The 22,211-nt window shown below is 47.2% G+C and overlaps 1 protein-coding gene across 1 annotated transcript in view; it reads left to right on the top strand.

Moving 5' to 3' along the window:
• The window catches only part of KSR2 (kinase suppressor of ras 2), a 343,956-nt gene that overhangs the window by 268,521 nt on the left and 53,224 nt on the right, over nt 1–22,211 (top strand). Inside the window, exons 8-9 of the mRNA XM_069497272.1 lie at nt 8,637–8,702; nt 11,618–11,744. Of these exons, the coding sequence (XP_069353373.1) occupies nt 8,637–8,702; nt 11,618–11,744 (193 nt within the window). The remainder of the gene's footprint in view (nt 1–8,636; nt 8,703–11,617; nt 11,745–22,211) is intronic.

Here is a 22,211-nt window from a genome sequence, read left to right as displayed (position 1 = left end):
TATGTCAAGGGAGCCCATCCAGGAGGACCCTGAGTTCAGGTCCTCGCTCTGCCATTTTCTCACTGTGTGACTCTGGGAAAGTTCCTAAACCTCTCTGATGTACAGTGAGGCTAATGTGTTCATTCCATGTGATATGTTAATGCCCCAATCACTTTAATTACCTCAGGGTTCCTTCCCATCTTTAAATCGGTAAGCATTTATTTAGTTGCAAAAACTGACTTTCTGTGAGTACAAAGTACACAAAGAAACAGACCCACTAAATCACTTTCGTGGGTTGATGCAAGGTCAAAGTTCTGGAAAATTTAGCACATTTCCTACTTTTCTGGAGTTCTTGTTCTCTGTTTTTCTTCTGGAATTTTCTGAACCAGCCAGCTTCTTGGGAGATGCATGAAAAGGTTTATTTCTCAACCTTGACACTTGGCATTTGGGGCCGGATCCTTCCTTGTCGTGGCGAGAGCTGCCCTGCGCACCGGAGGGTGCTGGCAGGATCCCTGGCTTCCGCCCACTAAGTGTCATTAGTACCCCTCACTCTCGGTTGTGACAATCAAAAATGTCTGCAGACATTGTCAAATGTCCCCGGGAGGTCAAAATTGCCCCTGGTGGAGAGCTACTGGTTTATATAATACATCACTCGTTTGCAACCAATGGGACTGTGATTTGCATTATTTAGTTTGAGAATGCCAACTTCCAGTTGCTTGACCTGTGCTTGGAGCCATTACTAAAATATTCAACTTGTAGTGTGAATCTTTATATAAATATAAGGTTATAAGGTGAACTATAGGGTTATCCATCCTATAATTATAGGGTGATATAGAGATTACAATCCCTGTTATATTATAGGGTGATCAACCATCCCAGTTTGCTTGGAACTTTCCAAGGTTTAGCACTGAATGTCCCAAGTGCCTGGAAACCCCTTAGTCAGTCCTCGGTTGGTCACCTTACAATAGAGGCAGGTCTGTGCCAGCTAAAAACATTTTGGATGTTCCAGTTGAGGGCACTACCCACTTCTGTAGGAGTGAGACCTGTGCTTGTTTCCCTAGGAAGGTAAGGCACAGTGTTTGGAAATCCGAGTTACCTAGCACAAGATTTCCAGTATATTTTAGTGGTGTTTTAATACTGTTTATATAAGTCCTCTCTCCCGCCTGCTGGCTGGACATGCTTGTACCTGCTTCTTTCATATAAATAGTCCCTTTACTAATTTTCACTTAAATGAGCCACGCAATCCTTTTTATCTCATTTTACTATGTTATTGGATCTTTTTCACTTGGATTTGATGCCTTCTTCGGTTGTCCTCTTGTCCTGTGTGTCCTTCTCACCTACGTTCTTGCCTCGAAATGTAATGTTTTCTCTTGAAAATATCCTGTTTTTGCAAAATAGCTGCAGCCGCGGGTGACGGGGAGATGAAAGCGTGATGTAACCGTGGTTGGTCGGAGCCACTGGATACGCTCGTTCGCCCAGACCTTAAGAAACCGGAGGAACGATGAGTGCTGATGTTGCAGCTGCTGTGAAGTTCCTGGAAGCTTCAGGAATTTGTACAGCAGGCAGGATATTGGCAGGATATAATTATAAGCATGTATTTCAGAGATCACCAGCTTGAATCTTGAACTTACTTTTATATTAATAGAAACGCTTCAGTTTTTGCAATAATTATGATGGGAATTAATGGTCCCTGATATGCATTTTTACCTATTCTAAGCAAAAATTTAGGTCTAATTATAGTTGCATGTGAAGAATGATCATAAATGCACTGGGGGCCGAGGTGGGGTTAGATGTGACAATGATGATAATTATGATAATGGTATCATGTGTTGGGGGCTTACCAGGTGCCAGACATTTATTTAGCTAAACACTTTATATGCACGATCTCATTTAATCCTTGCAATAGCCAGGGAAGGTAGGTAAGGTCTGTTCTATTATTAGCCCCATTTTACAGACAAGGAAACAGAGACCTTCAGGATTCCAGACTTTTAACCACTTTCCCTGGGCAAAAGAGCTGGCTGCACAGTAGACCAGCAACAAACGCTAGCTCCCACCCACCCACTCTGCTTGCCCTTGAACTAGACAATCGGCACAGAGTATGAGAATCTGGTCTCAATCCTGACCCTGGACCAAAGCTTTGCCTCACCCCACCCCTAGCCTTCTCCACTCTCCCATCAACCGTCCTTTCCAGAATGGGAAGATGACAAATGTGTCTTTGTGTTCCAATGAATGTACCTCCAGGTGCAGAGGCCCAAGAAGGCTCTATGTCACTTTCTCCTCTTTCAGGGAAGTTGAGGGAGGGCATCCCCAACAGGTAGGAAATCTACAGCTTCCCTTACAGGATCCTCTTATGGACAGAACAGCGCTAGGGGTTTCCTGGTGATTTTTGTGTGTGTGTGATGTCACTGGAGCCTGTGGTCTGATTTATAAGCCACTACTCCCTACCACTCTTTGCTCGTTTGTATTGTGATTGGGTTTTTCTTTCTACGAGTTGTAGGCTAAAGAGGGAAACCCTACTGAGTTGTGAGCAGCGAGGGAAGGGGTGTTTTGATGTCCTGTACTGAGAGCGTGCAGAGGCATTTCTAGAAGCACTGACTCAAATGAGAGACCGCAGGGGAACCCCAACGAGACCAAAATGCTCAGTTGGGGTATGCAGTGAAGCAGGCTCACTCCGAAGGGAGTAATGATTTGGTTTAGTGATTTATTTTTTTTGCAAGAAGTCTTCAGAACTTCTTCACAAGCACTTACTGCAGCGACCTGGGAAAAGGGAAGCAGGTGCAGGGGGTAGGGAAGGTAATGAGAGGGGAACTTGGCTGCCCTTCAATTGCAAGTATCTGCTGCCACAGGGGGTCTTTGCAAAATGCGTAGCCAGCATTCAGTGCTCTGTTTAAATTCCTTCGTTGGGTGCCCCTTGCTCTCAGGATAGAATCCAACTCGTGATGAGACTCTGCTCCATCCCTTGCTTACCTCTCTTTCTGCCCTTCTCCCTCCCTTTCCCCCTTCATGCCCAGAGCTCCAGCTACACTGAGCCAACAACCCCTGCAGCAGGCCACGTGCCCACTCAGTGACACATCTTTGCACCTCATTGCTTCCGCCTGGGTCTTTCTCGCACACCTCTGCAGGCTCTCATTTATCGTTCAAGCTCAGCTCAGCCACCACTTCCTCCAGGAAGCCCTCCCTGACTCCCCTCCAATCTGAAGTGCCACACTCTGCCCTTTCCTCTCCTACCATATGACATACCACGAACTTGTGTTTGTCTATTTACCTGCCTGTCTCTCTGGCCAGACTTTAAACTATTTGAAGGTAGGGCCCTGTCCAGGTTGTTTGCTGTTTATACCTCCAGAGAGCTGGCACAGTGCCTGGCACATAGTAAGTGCTTAGTAAACATTTGTTGGTGGAGCAGATCTCCATGGGCACCTCTGGAGGGAGAGTGGTTCTTGCCAACACAAAGCCCCAAAACCCTGGTTCAAGTTCAGATGGGCTCACATGTAAGAGGCAGTCTGGGGACAGTGGATGAGTGGAAAGATGTTCGTGCTTGAAGCCACAAGAGATAGGTTTACCTCCCTAGGCAGTACATTTTTTGCTAGATTGTAAGATCTTTAAAGAAAGAATTCTTGTCCTATTTTATCATCACACCCCCAGTGCCTAGCCAGCACAGCCCTGAGCACAGAGGAGGAACATGAAAATGTGTTTTTGCATGCATGAGTGAATGCATTGTCCTAACTCTGCCCTTTATTAGTGGTCTGACTAGGCTGCTTACTGGGCCTCGGTCTTCCTGGCTTTGAAATGGGCATAACAATCTCCACCTCTTATGGGATTGTTGTTTAGAGTAAATGGGTTATAAATGGCTCAAAGCTGGTGCTCCCTGAATGTTTCCTCCATTGGCTATTGGGGGCCAGGTTTTTTAGATGCTCCACTCGCGCGTTGTAAGGAAAAGCTGGGCCCTTATTCAGGCGGGTTATCCAAGTCAGCTGGTGTGGGGCAAGAGAAAGTGGGAGAAGAAAAGGGATTTGGTCTGCTCGGAGCAAACTTTTCATAAGCTGGTTAGAATCGCTGGAGGAACCATGTGACGTTGACATGACAGTCTTTCCCAGCCGAGTCTTGCCTGTCCCCCTCGGAAGGCTGGCGTTCTGATCCCAGCTCCGTGCCCAGCTCTAAGCCCGTGTCTGTTTCACAGGCCCCCTGGGGGCCGTGACAAATCTACTAAGAAAACAGCAGAGCTGCTCGTAAAATGGACCATTTGTCCCGCCACGGTTCCGGGCAAGATCCGTGGAGGTCCAGTTTGCTTCTGGGCAAATCCTTGTCCGCCACTCTGACACCGAGGAGAAGGGAGGGAAGGAAAAAGGGAAGGAGAGAGGGATGTGTTTGCATTTCAGAAACTAAGAGGCATACGATGTATAAGAAACAGAAGTCACTTTTCAAAAACATTTTGATAGAGGGCCCCCCAATCTGTAGCATCTGACAGATTTCCCTTCTGCCTTTACCTGTTTCCTTTTTCTTTCTTTCTTCCTCTCTCCCTCTGTCTCTCTGATATTTATCCAGCAGCTATTAGGTACCCGTCACCTAAGGAAGGAAAGGGAACTGCGGCGCTGAGGAAGACCCCTCCGCCCTCCGGATAAATCCCATATTTAATTTTCAGGCAGAGACGATGTCTCATTTAGCCAGCAGCTGCTTTGGGGGAATGAGATGTTCCACATAAGCAACTTTTCCCCATAACTGAAGCTTGTCCTATTAAGCCTAAAAAAAAAAAAATATTAAACCATTTGCAATGAAAAGTTTTAAATAAATCCTTTCCAAGTTGCCAGGCTCTGTGGGGCTGGCATGGCATTTGTGTGCACTCAGAGGGTGTTGTATCCCTGCCTGCTAACAGGCTGACCTGTCTGGTGCCTCTACGGGCACGACTCGGGCGTTTTCTCCTTTGATGGCCCCTTGATCGCACAGCTGGGAAGGGCCGGCCTGCGATTCCGCTCAGGTTGGCTTCATTCCAAAGCCCCAGCTTTTAACCCCTTCTGGAACCACCCGGGACCTTCCCCTGGTGTCTGGGAGTCATGCAGAGCTGCCATCCTAAAACACGTCCAAAAACAGCCTCCTGCCCCACGTCTGGCGTGGAGGTGTGCCTTCTCTCACGTTGTCACCAGCAGTCAGCTGTGTCCTCCCCAGCCCTCCCCTTTCCTCCCTTGGGGAGCAGAGCACGTGGAGAACCAAGTTCATAAGCACTGCGGGCCAGAGAGACAGGCAAGGAACCAAGGAGCAGAGGGCTGGGTTTTGGCGTGAGAGCTATGGGGCAGCCCACGTGGATGTTTAGAATCTCTTTTAATAATCACAGTGTCTCAGCTGGGCTCCCCTGTTTCCCTGCACCCAGAGACAAGGATTTGAGGGCAAGTGGTTTATTTGAGAGTTGGTCCCAGACCACACCAATAGGAGTCTGGGGAATGGAGACCAGGAGAGAAGGCAGTTGGTACTGAGTACCTCAAAGCACAGGTTACGGCTGGGGCCAGCTGGAGTGACATCCCACAATGAGCCTATCTGAGTCACTGGAATATCCATCAACCATCTCCCACCCGTGGTTGGCTGAGAGCTCCAAGTAGTCCAGCCAACTCCTATTTCCAGCCAGAGAAAGTCCTCCAGTGGAGAGTCTTAGGGTAGAAATCTGCCCAAACTAGCAATAATTACGGTAACTACCATAATGAAGAGGCTGGCACCTGCCACTTCTTGAGGTCCCACTGTGTGCCAAGTATTTGTCCTAGGCACCTTGCTTGCATCATCTCATAGTCCTCACTGCAACCTTGAGAGGCAGATGCTATGATTGTCCCCACTTCACAGATGAGGAAACTGAGGCTCAGAGTGGGTCAGCAACTTGCCTAAGTTGCCACAACCAGGAAGTGGTGGCGTCAGGATTTGAACCTGGGTTTGTTCTGTATGCCTTCCCACCCCCATTTCTCCGTTGGCGGGAAGCACTGTATTTTGGAAGATTTAGCCTCCCAGACATCTTTCATCTGGGAAGTGGAATGTGTTCTTCTCACAGAGTGGTTCTCCAGCTTTCGTGGGCGCTTGCTAAAAACTTTCATTCCCAGCAGACACCAAATCGGAACCTCCGAGGGTGAGACTTGGGCATGTGATCTTGGAAGCAGTTGGTCCCCTGATAAATCATATGCTGGTAGCTCTTTCTTCCAGAGGCACAGAAAAGGCAAAAAGTCTAATGTAGGGGGAATCGCACACGTTTCCAGCTGGAGAAACAGTTCTCTGTAAGTGGGATGCGGCGCGTGTCTGCACGGTGCAAAGCCTCGCCGTGATCCTCTTCCCGCTCCCTCTCGGGTCTGTGCAATTTCAGGGCTCGGCTAATCCTGCCGACTCTGTTAGCAGATCCTGGATGTGCAGGCCCTAGTTCTTGACATCTGAACCTCCGTGCAGGGTTTGTGTCTGGGCGTTGGAGATACTTCTCTTGGGGTTTTGTGTGTGAGGAGAGCACGCGTGCATGTTCCTACTCCTAACGCTGCCCGCTGAAGCCCCGGGCTGGAGGGAGGCGTGTGTTCCATGCCCCACCCCTGGGCCAGCGGTGCGGGAGGGCTTTTCCATTACTGCAAGAGACAAGCACCAAGCCGGAGAGAGACATGCCAGGGTGGAGGGCAGGAGACAGGCCGAGGTCCCAGGAGCACTTGCCTGTCCCGTCCTGTGCTGGTTTAGCAGTGGTCCAAAGGCCAAATGAAATTGCACGCCGCTGCTTCAGGGCGCTGCCCATGGTGGCGACTGGGCTCTTTGCATCTGCAAGTCACCTTCCCGGTGGGCTTGTTAGAGAAGACTCGTAGGTGGTGGTGTCAGAAAGGAAAAATTTCTGTCTGGCTGTTCCAAGTGCAGAAACTTCTTGGTAGGACTCCCGTTGGGCAGATCTCCCCATGCAGGGAGACATCAGTCTGACTGTGTTGCGGGACTTGCCCAGGTGCCCCCCTCAAACAACTGTCACTGGCTGTTTCACTTCCCTGTGTTATTTTTTATGGTCTTGCGACCCCTGCAGTTGCTTTAGTTATTTGCTTACGTATTTGTTACTCCTCACTGTAAACACAGGGGCTTCCTCCACCTGGTTCGCTGCATGTTCCCAGCGACTGGGGCACAGTAGGGCCCGTTCAGTGTTCGGGGAAGGAATGAAAGGCTCATTTCCCATTTAGCAGAGCTCTGCGCCAGGGTTTTGGTGCAACACGGGTTATCCCATGGGGGGGGGCTGGGACCTTCCCTGTAGGTCTAGGGGCCTTAGAAAAGTAAAAGACAAAGAAAGCCAAGTCACGGTAACTTGGGATTTGTATTATCCTTGTGAAGCCAGGCAACGGCAGGGGGGCACCTAGGTGACATCTGAAGCTTGTCTCAAAGAAGGGCACTTTGACTCAGGTAGCTCTAGCTCCCAGGAACCTTCTTCACCCACCCTTACCCCCACGATGTAAAGCAGGGAGAGTGGAAGGTGTGGAGGCCTCGAGCACAGTGGCTAAGAGCTGGGCAAAGATGTTGGCTGTGGGAAGTCAGGCTGGTGAGCACAAAAATGGCTTGGATGGGACACTTAGGGCGTCTTCCAGTGTGCACCCATCCTGTTGACATAAAACTCGAAAAAAAAGACAAAGCCAGCCTGCAGGAACTTGGGATTTTTATCATCCTTGTGAAGTCAGGCAATTGTAGAGGGAAGAACAAGGTGACGTCATAGGCTTGTCTCGAAGGGAGATACTTTGACTCTAAACTCTTCAGCATACTGCCTCTGAAACGTAATAGCTGTTACCAATTTCGTCTTAACTGGAAGCCCTGGTTGGATGTCTCCTACAGCTTGAGTCTTTAAGAAAAAAATGAGAGGCCACCTTTGGGCCCACCGACCCAGGTGTTTTGTCAGTGAATCTCAGTTTTTCCATTTGTAAAATGGGAATAATTATAAAACCCAATTTGTTAGGTGGTTATAAATACCAAAAGACACAGTGTCTGTAAAATGTTTCGTGCAGTGGCTGGCAAACGAGTCTTCAGGTAAACGGTAGATGGTGATTAGGATTGTGGTGATGATAGTACGGGCGGATAGGGGAAAGTGTGATGTTTGATATTTTTCAAAGCATGAAGTCCACATGGGCACTGTGGGTGAGACAGGTGCCACCCACTCTTGGGCCACCCAGGATGGACCTGAGAGAGTGGGATGGTGGCAGCAGGCCTCTTTCCTGAGTTAGTGTCCTGGGCTGCTAAGGATCTGTGCCTTCGCAGTAGCTCCCCCATCTCATCTCACCTCAAATTTTGTTATCAAGAGCTTTCCAGACCCCTAGGGCATCCTATCCACCCATCTATCCATTCACCTGTGCATTCATCCACCCATCCACTCAGCTATCCAGCTGTCTCATCTATCCATCTATCCATCCACCCATCCATCTATCCATCCACCCATCCATCTATGCATTTAGCCATCTATCCAGCCACCCATCCACCCATCCTTCCATCTACCCACCCATCTATTCACCCGCCCATCTATCTACCCATCTATCTATTCATTCACCCATCCTTCCATCTGCCCACCCATCTATTCACCCGCCCATCCATCTACCCATCTGTCTATTCAGTCACCCATCCATCCATCTATCTACCTCCCCACCCATCCATCCACCTCTCCATACTTTTCTCTCTTTCTCTCTTCTCTCTCTCAGGTTAAAGTGCCACAACAAATGCACCAAAGAAGCCCCACCCTGTCACCTGCTGATCATCCACCGAGGAGGTAAGTATTTAACACTTCCTGTCCTGGGGGTGTGGTGGGGTGAAGGACTCCTGCAGGCCGCTGGAGACAGCAGCCCCACCCAGGCTGATTCTGATACCTCCCGACTCCCAGACACTTGCCTGTCTTGTTCCTTCCCCTCTGACACCCCTCCTTCCTGACATCTGTCTCCTTTTCCATCCCCCATGCCTGTTCTTTCTGTTCCCAGCTCTTGCAGGGATCCCTCTGATGCTTTAGCCCCCGGATTTGTCTCCTTCCTCCCTCACCCCTGCTCTCTCATCTCATGTTCTCTCCTGATTTCCAGTCTCTTCTCTTTCCCTCAATCCCATCACTTTTCCTTCCCATTAAAAAGAACACTGGCTGCATGTTTTCCCATTCTGTGCTCTCTGGACTCAATCAACTGGGCTTGCAGAAGGGGGCACGGGGAGGGCTCTGGCTTGGGTCTGTTGGTTTGGGCCATCTCTGTCCCATCCCCTGGGGCCCTGCAAGTATCTGGACCAACCTGTCCAGGGTGGGAGGTAGCAGCTACCCCTGGGAGAGCCTCTACCAGGCTTCCACTATGTAAAAGATAGACCAACTTGGCTAGAAAAAAAGACTAGAAGGAAAGGCTGTTCCCAGCCTGCCAAGGACACAATAGGAGGCGCCTCCTTGGCAAGCCTTGCCACCCAGGTTCCAAAGTATTTGCCCTGATTCTCACCCTGTGGGGTGGTTACCCCCAGACTCCATCATCCATATTGCAATTCATCCCCTCACTAAGAGACTCTAGGCCCATGCTGTCCAATACGGTAACTACTGGCCACATCTGACTATTTAAATTTAGTTGGTTTAAAATCAAATAAAAATATAAATTCAATTACTCAGTCGCACCAGCCCTGTTTCAAGGACTCCGTGGCCACATGTGGCTACCACATTGGATAGTGCAGATACAGAGCAGTTTCATGGTCACAGAGAGGTCTACTGGACGTGGAGGACCAGACCCTTGCTATTCAAAGTGAGATCCACAGACAGGCCCAGCAGCATCGAGACCACCTAGGAACAGAGGTGCACGATTTCTGGCCCCACCCCAGACCTGCTAAATCAAAATCTACATTTTTAGCACGCTCTGCAAGGAATTTCTGGGCACTTGAATGTTGGGACGCGCTGTTCTATGTAAACTAGACGCCCACTGGGGACAAGTCAGTAACCTAAGTGAGAGGAGCTGGCCACACGGGGGCTGTGGCACATTAGAGACCCCAAGTGCCATCTAGGGAGGGTGGCCGCTCTAGTAACAATGTGGACCTGTGTTGCCGGCATTTCTGACATGTCAAACAAAAGCCCCAAAAGAGAGTTTTATGTACCATGTGCTTATTTTTAAATGTTAGCAACTTATTAAAATATTTTAAGCTCTTGGGGGCTACCTCCTTGTGAACCCCCAATCCGTAGGTTGGATGGAGCCTTAGAGCCACCAGGGAGCAATGCCAGGGTAGCAACTTGCTAATCCGGTCCCTGCCCAGGCCACCTTCCGCATCTCCCACTTCTCCCCATCGTCCTCCCTGGCCCTGGGCGGTGCCTGTTTCGAGGAATCTGTCCTATTTTAGAATGAACCCCAGGGAAACTTAAAGAGGAAGGTAAACTGCTGCCGAAAGCAGTGTGATACCTCCCAAAGCCATCGGGCTGTTGGTTTTCGATGATCTTGGCATTGTTTATCAACACAAAGAGAGAACATTGCTAGTGAAGACAAAGCCATCAGCTTCTCTTGCCCCTTCCCACCCCACATCCTTAACTGGGAGCCATCTGGTCCCTGAATGACTGTCTGCATTCAAGAAGGCTATTTTAAAACCTGAATTCTCACCTCTCATGAGCCCCTGCCTAGGGTCAGCAGTTGCTGGGGAAATCGCCTCCCACCCACTTCCTCTCCGTGGGGGGTTCTGCGTCCCACGTGGAGGGGACAGCCAGCCTGCTGGAAGGCGACTCACTCTCGGGGGCTGACATTTGGAGAAGGGCTCCCTCCCACCCACCTTAAGGCCGTGCTCCCTTGGCTGGAAGGCAGCAGGTGCCTGTTACGTGCAAAGCAAGCTGAACTTTCCAGAAGTCTGCCAGCTTCTTGCTCTTTCCCCCCGTTGGTTGGAAGTTGAAAATGTAGTCGGTTTCCATGGTGATGGCAGCTCAGGCTAAGCAGAGGAATTAAATCCCTGGGTCAGTCCAAAGCTTTAACTTCTTAACCAACACTCTCCTCTCACCCCCGCAATAAAAAAGAAAAGAAAAAAAACTCAGCTAACAAGTAATACCGGGCATCAGGTTTGCATTTGAGCTGCTCACTTTTGTCCCTCACCGTGTTCCCTGTGAGTAGTAGAAATGACAGAACAGAAAGGGACTTGCAGGATGTGATTTGGATCAGGAAGCATTTATTTAGCATCAGCTGTATGCCCAGCTCCCTGGGTGGCTTTCGGCATGATACCGACGGGCGGGCAGGAGCAGCTGAGCCTCTCTGGAAGTGTTTCAATGCACAATTTCTCAGGCCTGAGAAATCCCAAAAGTAACGGACAACGATTGTAACAGGAAGGTTAGAAGGTCGGGCCAGGCGCCTTCCTGAGCTCGTCCACTAACGACGGCCCCTGAGAAATCAGGGACCTCTTGTGTTTGAAATGAGTTTCAGTTCTGAAACGAATGCCAATATGAAACAAGTATGGCATTGAAAATAAAACCCGAGAGCTTCAGTTTTATAATTTTTAATTGTCCAAAGTCATACGGTGACAATACAAAGATGTTAGAAAGCACCGAGAATGCCCGGATCCCACCAGTGACAGAACGACGTATCACTCTTAGTGAATTGTCTTCCAGCTTTACGGGTGGGCCTTAGAGGTGGGGTCTGGGCTATGCTCTCCTGGCGTAGCCAGAGCGGTACTTAAACTCCCGAATTGGTGTTTTTGACCCTACGGACCCGGCAAGGTTAGTCCGGACAGAGTCCGTCCCGTGTGACATCAACAACCCTCTACGGAAGCCACCCCGGTATTCGGACCTGCACATCAGTCAGACGCTCCCCAAAACCAACAAAATCAACAAGGTAAGGCTGGGCTTCCTCTGGGTCCGCATATGTGGGCTGGCAGCGCCAGATGTGGGCAGGAGGGAGGAAGGGATGGATCCCACATTCCCTCCCGGACCCCCGGGCTCTCCTAATTCTGTGTGGTTTCTGTTGAGCAAAGCTTAGGGGACAGCCATCGATCAGTGGAGAGATTCATGTGCCAGGAACCTCATTTAGAGGGAAGGCACATGGGAATGAGAATGGATGGGGTGTCCAATAGGTTGCCATAGAGATGAGAAGAGAGACTTAAAGGGAGTTGCCTTAGTGGGCCAGACCTCACCTGGTTTGCTCTGTGAGAGGTTTCACTGTCCGCCGGCACCAGCTTTGCAGATGCTTCTGGGGTTTCTACCATATCTGTTGAATCACCTTCAACATAACATGTGACAGCTCGAGAAATCACCTGTTGGCGTGTGCACACTTTGCCTCCTACTGTGGGGCTGGGAGTGTCCCTGGCATAGCTTTACTGTAGTCCCATCAACAGACAGAACAAAGGATGTGGAAATCATGCCAGAAATTTCTAGGCCACAAAGGACAGAAAGGTGCACAGAGGACCCCTGCTGACCACCTGCGTGAGGGCAGAAGCCCACCAAACTGGCTGTTATTCTGAACTCAGGCCCCCGAAGATGTCCCGCACACCCAGCCTCCACCAGAAGCTCAAAAATAGACCCCTGTCCCTTGGTTGGGGGGCAGGAATTGAGACAGAGCACAGAGGGGATGGTTTGTCTCTGTTCCATGATGTCTAAGGGCTCAACTGGGAAAACTCACACAGATGGGGGCCAGAGACCTCTAGAACTGTGGTCCCCAGTCCCCAGGTTGCAGACCAGTACCTGTCCATGGCCTATTAGGAACTGGGCCGCACAGCAGGAGGTGAGCAGCAGGGCAGTGAGCGAAGCTTCGTCTGTATTTACAGCCGCTCCCCATTACTCACATCACCACCTAAGCTCTGCCTCCCCACCTGACCTCCGCCCCTGGTCCGTGGAAAAATTGTCTTCCATGAAACCAATCCCTGGTGCCAAAAAGATTGGGGACCGCTGCTCTAGAACAGGGATTGGCAAACTATGGCCCACAGGCCACATCCATTCTGCCAACTGTTTTTGTAAATAAAACTCTATTGGGGATGGCGGAGTGGAGGTGACGGCCTGAATCTGCGCTCCCGGGAAGGAAGGCATCGATCCGGACCTGCCACAACGCTAGAAGACCGCTCCCACACAGGAACAGCGGTGTGAATCCACGGAGAATCAGCGTGGGACAAACAGAGCGAGTGAGGTCTGAGGTGAACGAAAATTGGGAACGCGGGACAGACACTAGCCAGCGGAGCGCGGGTCGGATACACCCGCCCCCAGCCGGGGCGGGTGCAGCCTCTCGGGAAAGCGGCTTGCCCTCCGCTCCCAATTGAACAGAGCCCTGACCCAGGCCAGCGCAGAATCACTGAGGGATACGTGGCGCATTGGAGACAGGAGGCTTTTTTTGAGAAATTACCTTAGAACCTGGGGGATCTCAGCTGAGACAGCGCTTGGCGAGGAGGGACGGATCTGCCCCAGGGCGGAAAAACACAAAAGACTCCCGGACAGCAAATAGCGTTGTACCCCGTGCTGCCTTTTTCGGCAGTTCTCCAGCCGGTCACCCCCGGTGCGTGTCCTTGCTGGCCAGCCCCTGGGCAGTGGCGGTCTCTGCCTGCCGGGGAGCCGGTCCCCTCCAGCCCCGGAGCTCGGCAGGCGCCATCTTGAAAGCGAGAGCGAAACGGCTCGGGAGCCAAAAAGTGCCCAGCGGCTCTTTCTGCCCGTGCTGCCTTTTTCGGCAGTTCTCCAGCCGGTCACCCCCGGTGCGCGTCCTTGCTGGCCAGCCCCTGGGCAGTGGCGGTCTCTGCCTGCCGGGGAGCCGGTCCCCTCCAGCCCCGGAGCTCGGCAGGCGCCATCTTGAAAGCGAAGGCAAAACCGCTCGGGAGCCAAAAAGTGCCCAGCGGCTCTTTCTGCCCGTGCTGCCTTTTTCGGCGGTTCTCCAGCCGGTGACCCCTTGGTGCGCGTCCCTGCTCGCCAGCCCCTGGGCAGTGGCAGTCTCCGCCTGCCGGGGAGCCGGTCCCCTCCAGCCCCGGAGCTCTGCAGGCGCCATCTTGAAAGCGAGGGCGAAACCGCTCGGGAGCCATAAAGTGCCGAGCGGCTCTCTCTGCCCGGCGCCCTCCGCTGGTCTCTGAACCAACGCCAGGAGTACGGGATATGCCGGGGCCGCGCTTGGGGTGAAGGGGCAGAGCTGCGCTAAGGCAAAAAAAAAAAAAAAAAAACAACAACACGAACAAGAAGAATAGGCTCGCCGAACTGTATATTTTATTCTTGGTAAATTTCTTCTGGGTTTTGTTTGTTTGTGTTTGTGTTTGTTTTTGGTTTTTTTTTGGGGTTTTTTCTTTTTTTTCTTTCCTTTTTCTTTTTTTTTCCGGCGGCGGACAGCCTCGGCGGGCACCTTTGCCCTCTGGGCCTCTGGCTGCCGCGCCTTTTTGAGCGCGGAGGTTGGATCCCCACCACCCTCGGAGCTGCACGGGCGCGCAGACGTCATCTTGAAATCCACTGCGAAACCGCCCGGGACCCAGCCGGGCGGGCGTGAAGGGGCGGAGCTGTGCTAAGGCGTAAAAACAAAAACATCTAATGGCCGCTCCGGACCCAGCCGAGCGGAAGTGAAGGGGCAGAGCTGTGCTAAGGCGTAAAACAAACAAACAAACAAAAAAACATTGAGTCGCTGAATTATATACTTCAGATTTGTGTATCTTTCTGCCTTGCGGTGTGGTGAAGTGCTATGTAGTTTGTTTTTGTTCATTTTTGTTGGCGTTTTTGGTGTTTTTTGGTTTGGCTTTTTGCGTTTCTTTTCTTTTTTTTTTTTCTTTTTTTTTTTTTTTCTTTCTTTCTTTTTCTTCTTTTTTTTCTTTTCTCTTTCGTTTTCTCCTCTTTCTTTTCTTTCTTTCCTTTTCTTTTTTCTTTTCTTTTTTTTTTTTTTTCTTTTCTCTTCTCTTTCTCCTCTCTTTTCGCCTTCTAACTGGGGACCCACGGTGAGCTTCGGAACGGGCCAGGTCCCTGGCTCTGGTACATACCGGATCCTGAGTAGTCAACCCCAGGGCCGGAGATCTGCGGGCACGCAATTGCCACTCTAGGGCCCACAGCCAAGTCACTGCGGAGCAATAGGGTACCAAGAGGCTCCCTGGACGGCCCTCTCCCCTGGTCCACGGACCTTATATAGGATCCCTGCCCAAGTGTAAACACTGAATACTTCTCCAGAAGCGAGAGTGTGGAACCTGATCCCTGGGGACATTGGGCCAAGACAGACTTTTGCCCGTGGGAGCTACAGCAACTGGGGCGCTGAGCAAGCAAAGTCACCGTCCTCTCCCCATAGCTAGTATCTTGCCGGCAGATAGAGTCAGAAACCTCCCCTATAGAGGAAGAACCAAAGGGAAACAAACAAACAAACAAACAAAGAGAATTTCGGTCTACTATTAGTGTGGACCCTGCCTGCCTTCTGAAAGACCACAACACAGTGTCCTAACTCACCAAAGCGGTCCTGGATCACTCCAATCCTCTAGGATTGGACCCATCGGAAGTAGTCCCCCAACGGAAACAGAAAAATCTCTGAACAATACACAACAGTCTCCCCCTCTTGCCAAAAGAAGCAACATACCTAGACTGTTTCACAGCCTAAGAATAGAGCACAAAGAGTCCTGTTAACCAGACTAAACCTATAAGTAAAGATCCAACGACAAATCTAGATGGGAAGGGCCCAGCGAAAAAACACGGAGAGCAAAAAGAATCAAATGGAAAGCTCATCCCCAAAGAGAAATACCAGCTCCCAACCATTTGACACAAACCAGACTCAAAACACCAACATGTCACAGGAAGAATTCCAATTATGGATTATAAACAAGCTGAATAATATACAAGAATCAATGGATAAACAACACAAGGAAAACACAAAAAAAATACAGGATTTGGAGGAAAAATTCACTAAAGAAATTGAAATATTGAAGAAAAACCAAACTGAACTCCTAGAAGTGAAGAATTCACTCAGAGAGCTACAAAACACTGCGGAAAGTCTCAAGAGCAGGGTAGATCAAACAGAGGAAAGAATCTCAGAAATTGAAGATAACTCCTTCCAACTAAATAAGTCAGTCACAGAGATAGATCGAAAAAGTAAGAGAAATGATCTGAGTCTTCAAGAAATGTGGGATTATGTGAAGAAACCTAACTTGAGAGTTATTGGCATTCCTGAGGGTGAAGAAGATAACAAGCAAGGGTTGGACAAGCTATTTGAAGACATAATCGAGGAAAATTTTCCAGGCCTTGCCAATACTCTAGACAAACAGATTCAAGAAGCTCAAAGGACCCCTGGGAGATTCATAGCAAATAGGAAAACACCACGCCACGTAGTCATCAGGCTGACCAAAATATCCACTAAAGAGTCACTTCTCCGAGCTGTAAGGAGAAAGAAACAAGTAACTTACAAAGGAAAACCCATCAGAATTACGCCAGATTTCTCAGCTGAAACCTTACAAGCAAGAAGAGGTTGGGGCCCCATTTTCACGCTTCTGAAACAGAATAATGCCCAGCCTAGAATCTTCTACCCAGCTAAGCTAAGTTTTCTATACGAAGGAGAAATCAAGACATTCTCAGATAAACAAAGGTTGAGGGAATTCACCAAGACAAGACCAGCCCTCCAAGAAGTACTCAAAAGAGAATTATACACGGATCAGCACAAGAAAGATCCACGAATGTAAAACTACTCAAGAGCTAAAGATGAAATTCCAGATACCACAATGGCCCAGGAGAGAAAACATCACAATGAAGTTCTACCCAACAAGCTGAACAAAAAACTGTCTCACCTATCAGTTTTCTTAATAAATGTGAATGGCTTGAACTCCCCGCTCAAGAGACATAGACTGGCCCAATGGATAAAAAAATACAATCCAAGTATCTGCTGTCTTCAAGAAACTCACCTAACCTGCAAAGATGCATTTAGACTGAAAATAAAAGGATGGAAATTGATATTTCAAGCAAATGGTAACCAAAAGAAAGCTGGTGTGGCAATCTTAATTTCCAATAACTTAGCTTTCAAACCAACAAAAATAATAAAAGACAAAGATGGCTACTACATACTGATTAAAGGCACAATTCATCAAGAAGCCATGACTATACTCAATATATATGCACCCAACCTAGGTGCACCTAGATTCATAAAGCAAACCCTACTAGATCTCAACCAAATGATAGATAACAATACTGTAATAGCTGGAGACTTTAACACCCCACTGACAGTACAGGACAGATCCTCTAAACAGAAAATAAACAAAGACATAATGGACCTCAATAGAATGCTAGAACAAATGGGCATGGCTGACATCTATAGGACATTCTACCCAAAGTCCACAGAATATACATTCTTCTCATCAGCTCACGGGACATTCTCTAAGATTGACCATGTCCTAGGACATAAATCATGTCTTCAAAAATTCAAAAAAATAGAAATTATACCATGCATCTTCTCAGATCACAGCGGAATAAAAGTAACAATGATCACAAACAGAAACCCTCACTCTTACTCAAAGTCATGGAAGCTAAATAACCTTCTCCTGAATAATTATTCTATAAAAGAAGAAATCAAGATGGAAATCAAAAATTTCTTTGAATTAAATGACAATGGAGATACAACTTATCAAAATCTATGGGATGCAGCTAAAGCAGTCCTGAGAGGAAAATTCATATCCATAAATGCCTATATCAAAAAGACAGAAAACATGCAAATAGACAACCTAACGAATAGACTCAAAGAACTGGAGAAAGAAGAACAGAACGATCCCAAACCCAGCAGAAGGCGAGAAATTACTAAGATCAAATCAGAACTAAATGAAAAGGACAACAAAGAAACTATAAGGGAAATTAATAAAACAAAAAGTTGGTTCTTTGAAAAGATAAACAAAATAGACACACCTCTGGCTAGACTAACCAAGAGCACAAAAGTAAAATCTCTAATAACCTCCATTAGGAACATGAAAGGAGAAATCACAACCGATGCTACAGAGATACAAGATATCATCTATGAATTCTACAAAAATCTTTATGCACACAAACTGGAGAACGTGGAGGAAATGGACAAATTTTTAGAAACACATAGTCTTCCCAGGCTCAACCAGGAAGAAATAGAGTACCTGAACAGACCAATATCAAGAACTGAAATCGAAACAGCAATAAAAAACCTTCCCAAAAAGAAAAGCCCTGGTCCAGATGGGTTCACACCTGAATTTTACCATACATACAAAGAAGAACTGGTGCCCATCCTACATAAACTATTCTCCAATATTGAGAAGGATGGAGTTCTCCCCAACACGTTCTACCAAGCCAATATAACATTAATACCAAAACCTGGAAAGGACACAACAAAAATAGAGAACTACAGACCAATTTCCCTCATGAATATAGATGCAAAAATTTTCAATAAAATACTAGCAAATCGAATCCAAGTACTTATCAAAAAAGTAATCCACCACGACCAAGTGGGCTTCATCCCCGAGATGCAGGGGTGGTTCAACATACGTAAATCTATAAATGTAATTCACCACATAAATAGAAGCAAAAACAAAAATCATATGATACTCTCATTAGATGCAGAAAAAGCATTTGACAAAATTCAACACCCTTTTATGATAAAAACGCTTAACAAAATAGGCATTGATGGAACCTACCTAAAAATGATACAAGCCATATATGACAAACCCACAGCCAACATCATACTGAATGGGGAAAAACTGAAAGCACTCCCACTTAGAACTGGAACCAGACAGGGCTGCCCATTGTCTCCATTACTTTTCAACATAGTATTGGAAGTCCTTGCGAGAGCTATCAGGCAAGAGAGCAGAATCAAGGGAGTCCAAATAGGGAAGGAAGAGATCAAACTCTCACTTTTTGCTGATGATATGATGTTATATCTGGAAAACCCCCAGGATTCAACCAAGAGACTCCTGGAATTGATTAACAAATACAGCAAAGTCTCAGGCTACAAAATTAATATACACAAATCAGAGGCATTTATATATGCCAATAACAGTCAATCGGAGAACCAAATTAAAGACTCAATACCCTTCAAAATAGCAACAAAGAAAATAAAATATCTAGGTATATATCTAACTAAAGAGGTAAAGGACCTCTATAAGGAAAACTATGAAACACTGAGAAAAGAAATAGCAGAACTTGCAAATAGATGGAAAAATATACCATGCTCGTGGATCGGAAGAATCAACATTGTTAAAATGTCTATACTACCCAAAGTGATCTACAGATTCAATGCAATCCCTATTAAATTACCAACATCATTCTTTACAGACATAGAGAAAATAATTATACACTTTGTATGGAATCAAAGAAGACCCCGTATAGCAAAAGCAATTTTAAGCAACAAAAACAAAATGGGAGGTATTAATTTGCCAGACCTCAAACTATACTACAAGGCCGTGGTTCTTAAAACAGCCTGGTATTGGCACAAGTGCAGGGACACAGACCAGTGGAACACAACAGAAAATCCAAATATAGAACCATCCTCATATAGTCACCTAATTTTCGACAAAGCGGGAAAGAATATACTCTGGGGACAAGAATCCCTATTCAACAAATGGTGCTGGGAGAATTGGTTAGCCACTTGTAGAAGACTGAAACAGGACCCACAGCTTTCACCTCTCACAAAAATCAAATCACGGTGGATAACAGACTTAAACCTTAGGCGTGATACAAGCAGAATTCTAGAAGAAAATGTAGGAAAGACTCTGATAGACATTGGCCTAGGCAAAGAATTTATGAAGAAGACCCCCAAGGCAATCACAGCAGCAACAAAAATAAATGAATGGGACATGATTAAATTAAAAAGCTTCTGCACAGCCAAAGAAACAGTCCAGAGAATAAACAGACCACCTACAGAATGGGAAAAAATTTTTGCATACTACACATCAGATAAAGGACTGATAACAAGAATCTATTTAGAACTCAGGAAAATCAGCAAGAAAAAATCAAGCAACCCTATCAAAAAGTGGGCAAAGGACATGAATAGAAATTTTTCAAAAGAAGATATAAAAATGGCTAACAAACATATGAAAAAGTGTTCAACATCTCTAATCATCGGGGAAATGCAAATCAAAACCACAATGAGATATCACTTAACCCCAGTGAGAATGGCCTTTATCAAAAAAACCCAAAACAACACATGTTGGCGTGGGTGTGGAGAGACAGGAACACTAATACACTGCTGGTGGGACTGCAAACTAGTGCAACCCCTGTGGAAAGCATTATGGAGGTATCTTAAACAGATTCAAGTAGACCTGCCATTTGACCCAGCAATCCCATTACTGGGCATATACCCAAAGGAAAAAAGGTCATTCTGTAACAAAGGCACGTGTACCCAAATGTTTATAGCAGCACAATTCACAATAGCAAAGATGTGGAAACAACCCAAATGCCCATCAATACATGATTGGATTAGTAAACTGTGGTATATGTATACCATGGAATATTACTCAGCTATAAGGAATGATGAAGATACAACATCTCTATGGTTCTCCTGGAGAGAGTTGGAACCCATTATATTAAGTGAAGTATCCCAAGAATGGAAAAACAAGCATCACATGTACTCACCAGAAAATTGGTTTCCTTGATCATCACCTAAATACAAATCTGGAAACGACACCAATTGGACATCAGACTGAGGTGGGGGGTGGGGGAGGGGATGGGGGTATGCCTACACAATGAGTGCATTGCGCACCGTTTGGGGAGTGGTAACACTTGAAGGTGCTGACTCGGGAAAGGGGTGGTGGGGAAAAAAATATGAAACTATTGTTTTTAACTTGCACTGTTCACCTAATAATTTATCATGAATATTTCCCATATTATTTCATATCATTGTACAAGAAATAATGTATACATTATGAGGACATACTGTATCTAACAAGATATACTCTTAGACTCTTTGATTCTGTAAAGTAAAAAAAAATAAAATAAAATAAAATAAAATAAAAAAGAAAAAAAAAAAAAACTCTATTGGAACACAGCCACACCCATATTTTCTGTGGCTGCTTTTGTGCTATGAAAGCAGAGTCGAATCGTCATGACAGAGACCACATGGCCTGCAAAGCCTAAAATATCTACTGTCAGGTCCTTTATAGAAAAAGTTTTCTGACCCCTTATTTTACAGGGTCCTACACTCACATATCTGGTGCGTGGGCTGGGATGAGTTCAAGTCTGGGCTCAGCAGTAGATGTCGACTAGAGATGTCCACCCACGTGTGGACTTGCCTTGTGGCTTGGGCTTCCTCACAATATGCCTGCTTTAGGATAATCAGGCTTCTCACATGGCAGCTCCTGGCTCAAAGAGCAATTGAATTAGCATACAAGGCAGAACTTTGGCAGTGTCATTTCTGCTCTACTTTGCTAATGAAAGCAGTCACAGACCTGCTCGGGTTCAAAGGGAGGAGACATGGACTCCAACTCTCGATGGGAAGAGTTTAAGAATGTGTAGTCATGTTTGAAAATGCCCATGGTGGGCAGTAAGAGCACTAACCTCAGAAGGTTATTGTGGGGATGGAATTAAATCATCAGCATTTAAAAGCACTCAGGGAAGTTGCTGGTACATAGTGTCCAGGAAATTCTAGTGATTATTAGCAGCTTAAATCTTGGGGCCTCCCATCAAAATGTCAGGCTGAGTTCACTTGTCCTTGTTATTCACAGAAGATATAGGTCTCTGGGAGAGAGGGTCCCCACCGCTGGAAGGGCAGAGGGGGTTCAAATGCTGAGGTTCCTGGGAAGAAACTGTGCATCCTTCATGACCCATTCTTTCCTTTGTGACATCTTGGGGGACGAGGAGCTCAGAGTCACCTTGAGACCTTTCCCTCTGGCTTTACAAACACAACGAGCCTCTTGGTGTCAGATGGGACAGAAACATGGGTCAGATGGATCAGTGCCTGTGACATTGTTCTGCTTGTCTGCCAGCAGGAGAATTTGATAAGGGAAATACATTAGCTTCTATTAAGAAAGCAGCTTGGACATGAAGGTGGACGGATCTATCATAGGGCCGGGTTATTTTTTCTGCTTTCTCTTCTCACTGCCTTTGCACAGATTCTTCTTGTCAGGCGATGATGTGGTTAGTGCAGCACATTTCTGAGCCAATTTGGTCTGAGGATTTTCTTTGCATTGCTCGCTGTCTTCTCTCCTGTCTAGCTCAGTCTATCTGGGTTCAGAGAGGCCTGGCGCGGTGGTTGGAGTGTGGATTTTGGAGGCCAGGCTTGCAGCTCAGCTCCCTAACTTGCTGTGTGACTGTGAGCAGGTTATTTCAGGATCTGCCTGCCTTAGTCTTCCCCTATGTAAAATGGGCAGTATAATAGCTGGTGTTATTGGGGAGAGATGATATTAGGGATGCAACCAAAAGAAAGTGAAAAATGAAC

Source organism: Eulemur rufifrons, chromosome 21, assembly GCF_041146395.1.
Source record: "Eulemur rufifrons isolate Redbay chromosome 21, OSU_ERuf_1, whole genome shotgun sequence".
Taxonomy (NCBI): Eukaryota; Metazoa; Chordata; class Mammalia; order Primates; family Lemuridae; genus Eulemur; species Eulemur rufifrons.
The sequence above is the reverse complement of the archived record's forward strand: the minus strand, read 5'-3'. Positions and strand labels throughout refer to the sequence as shown.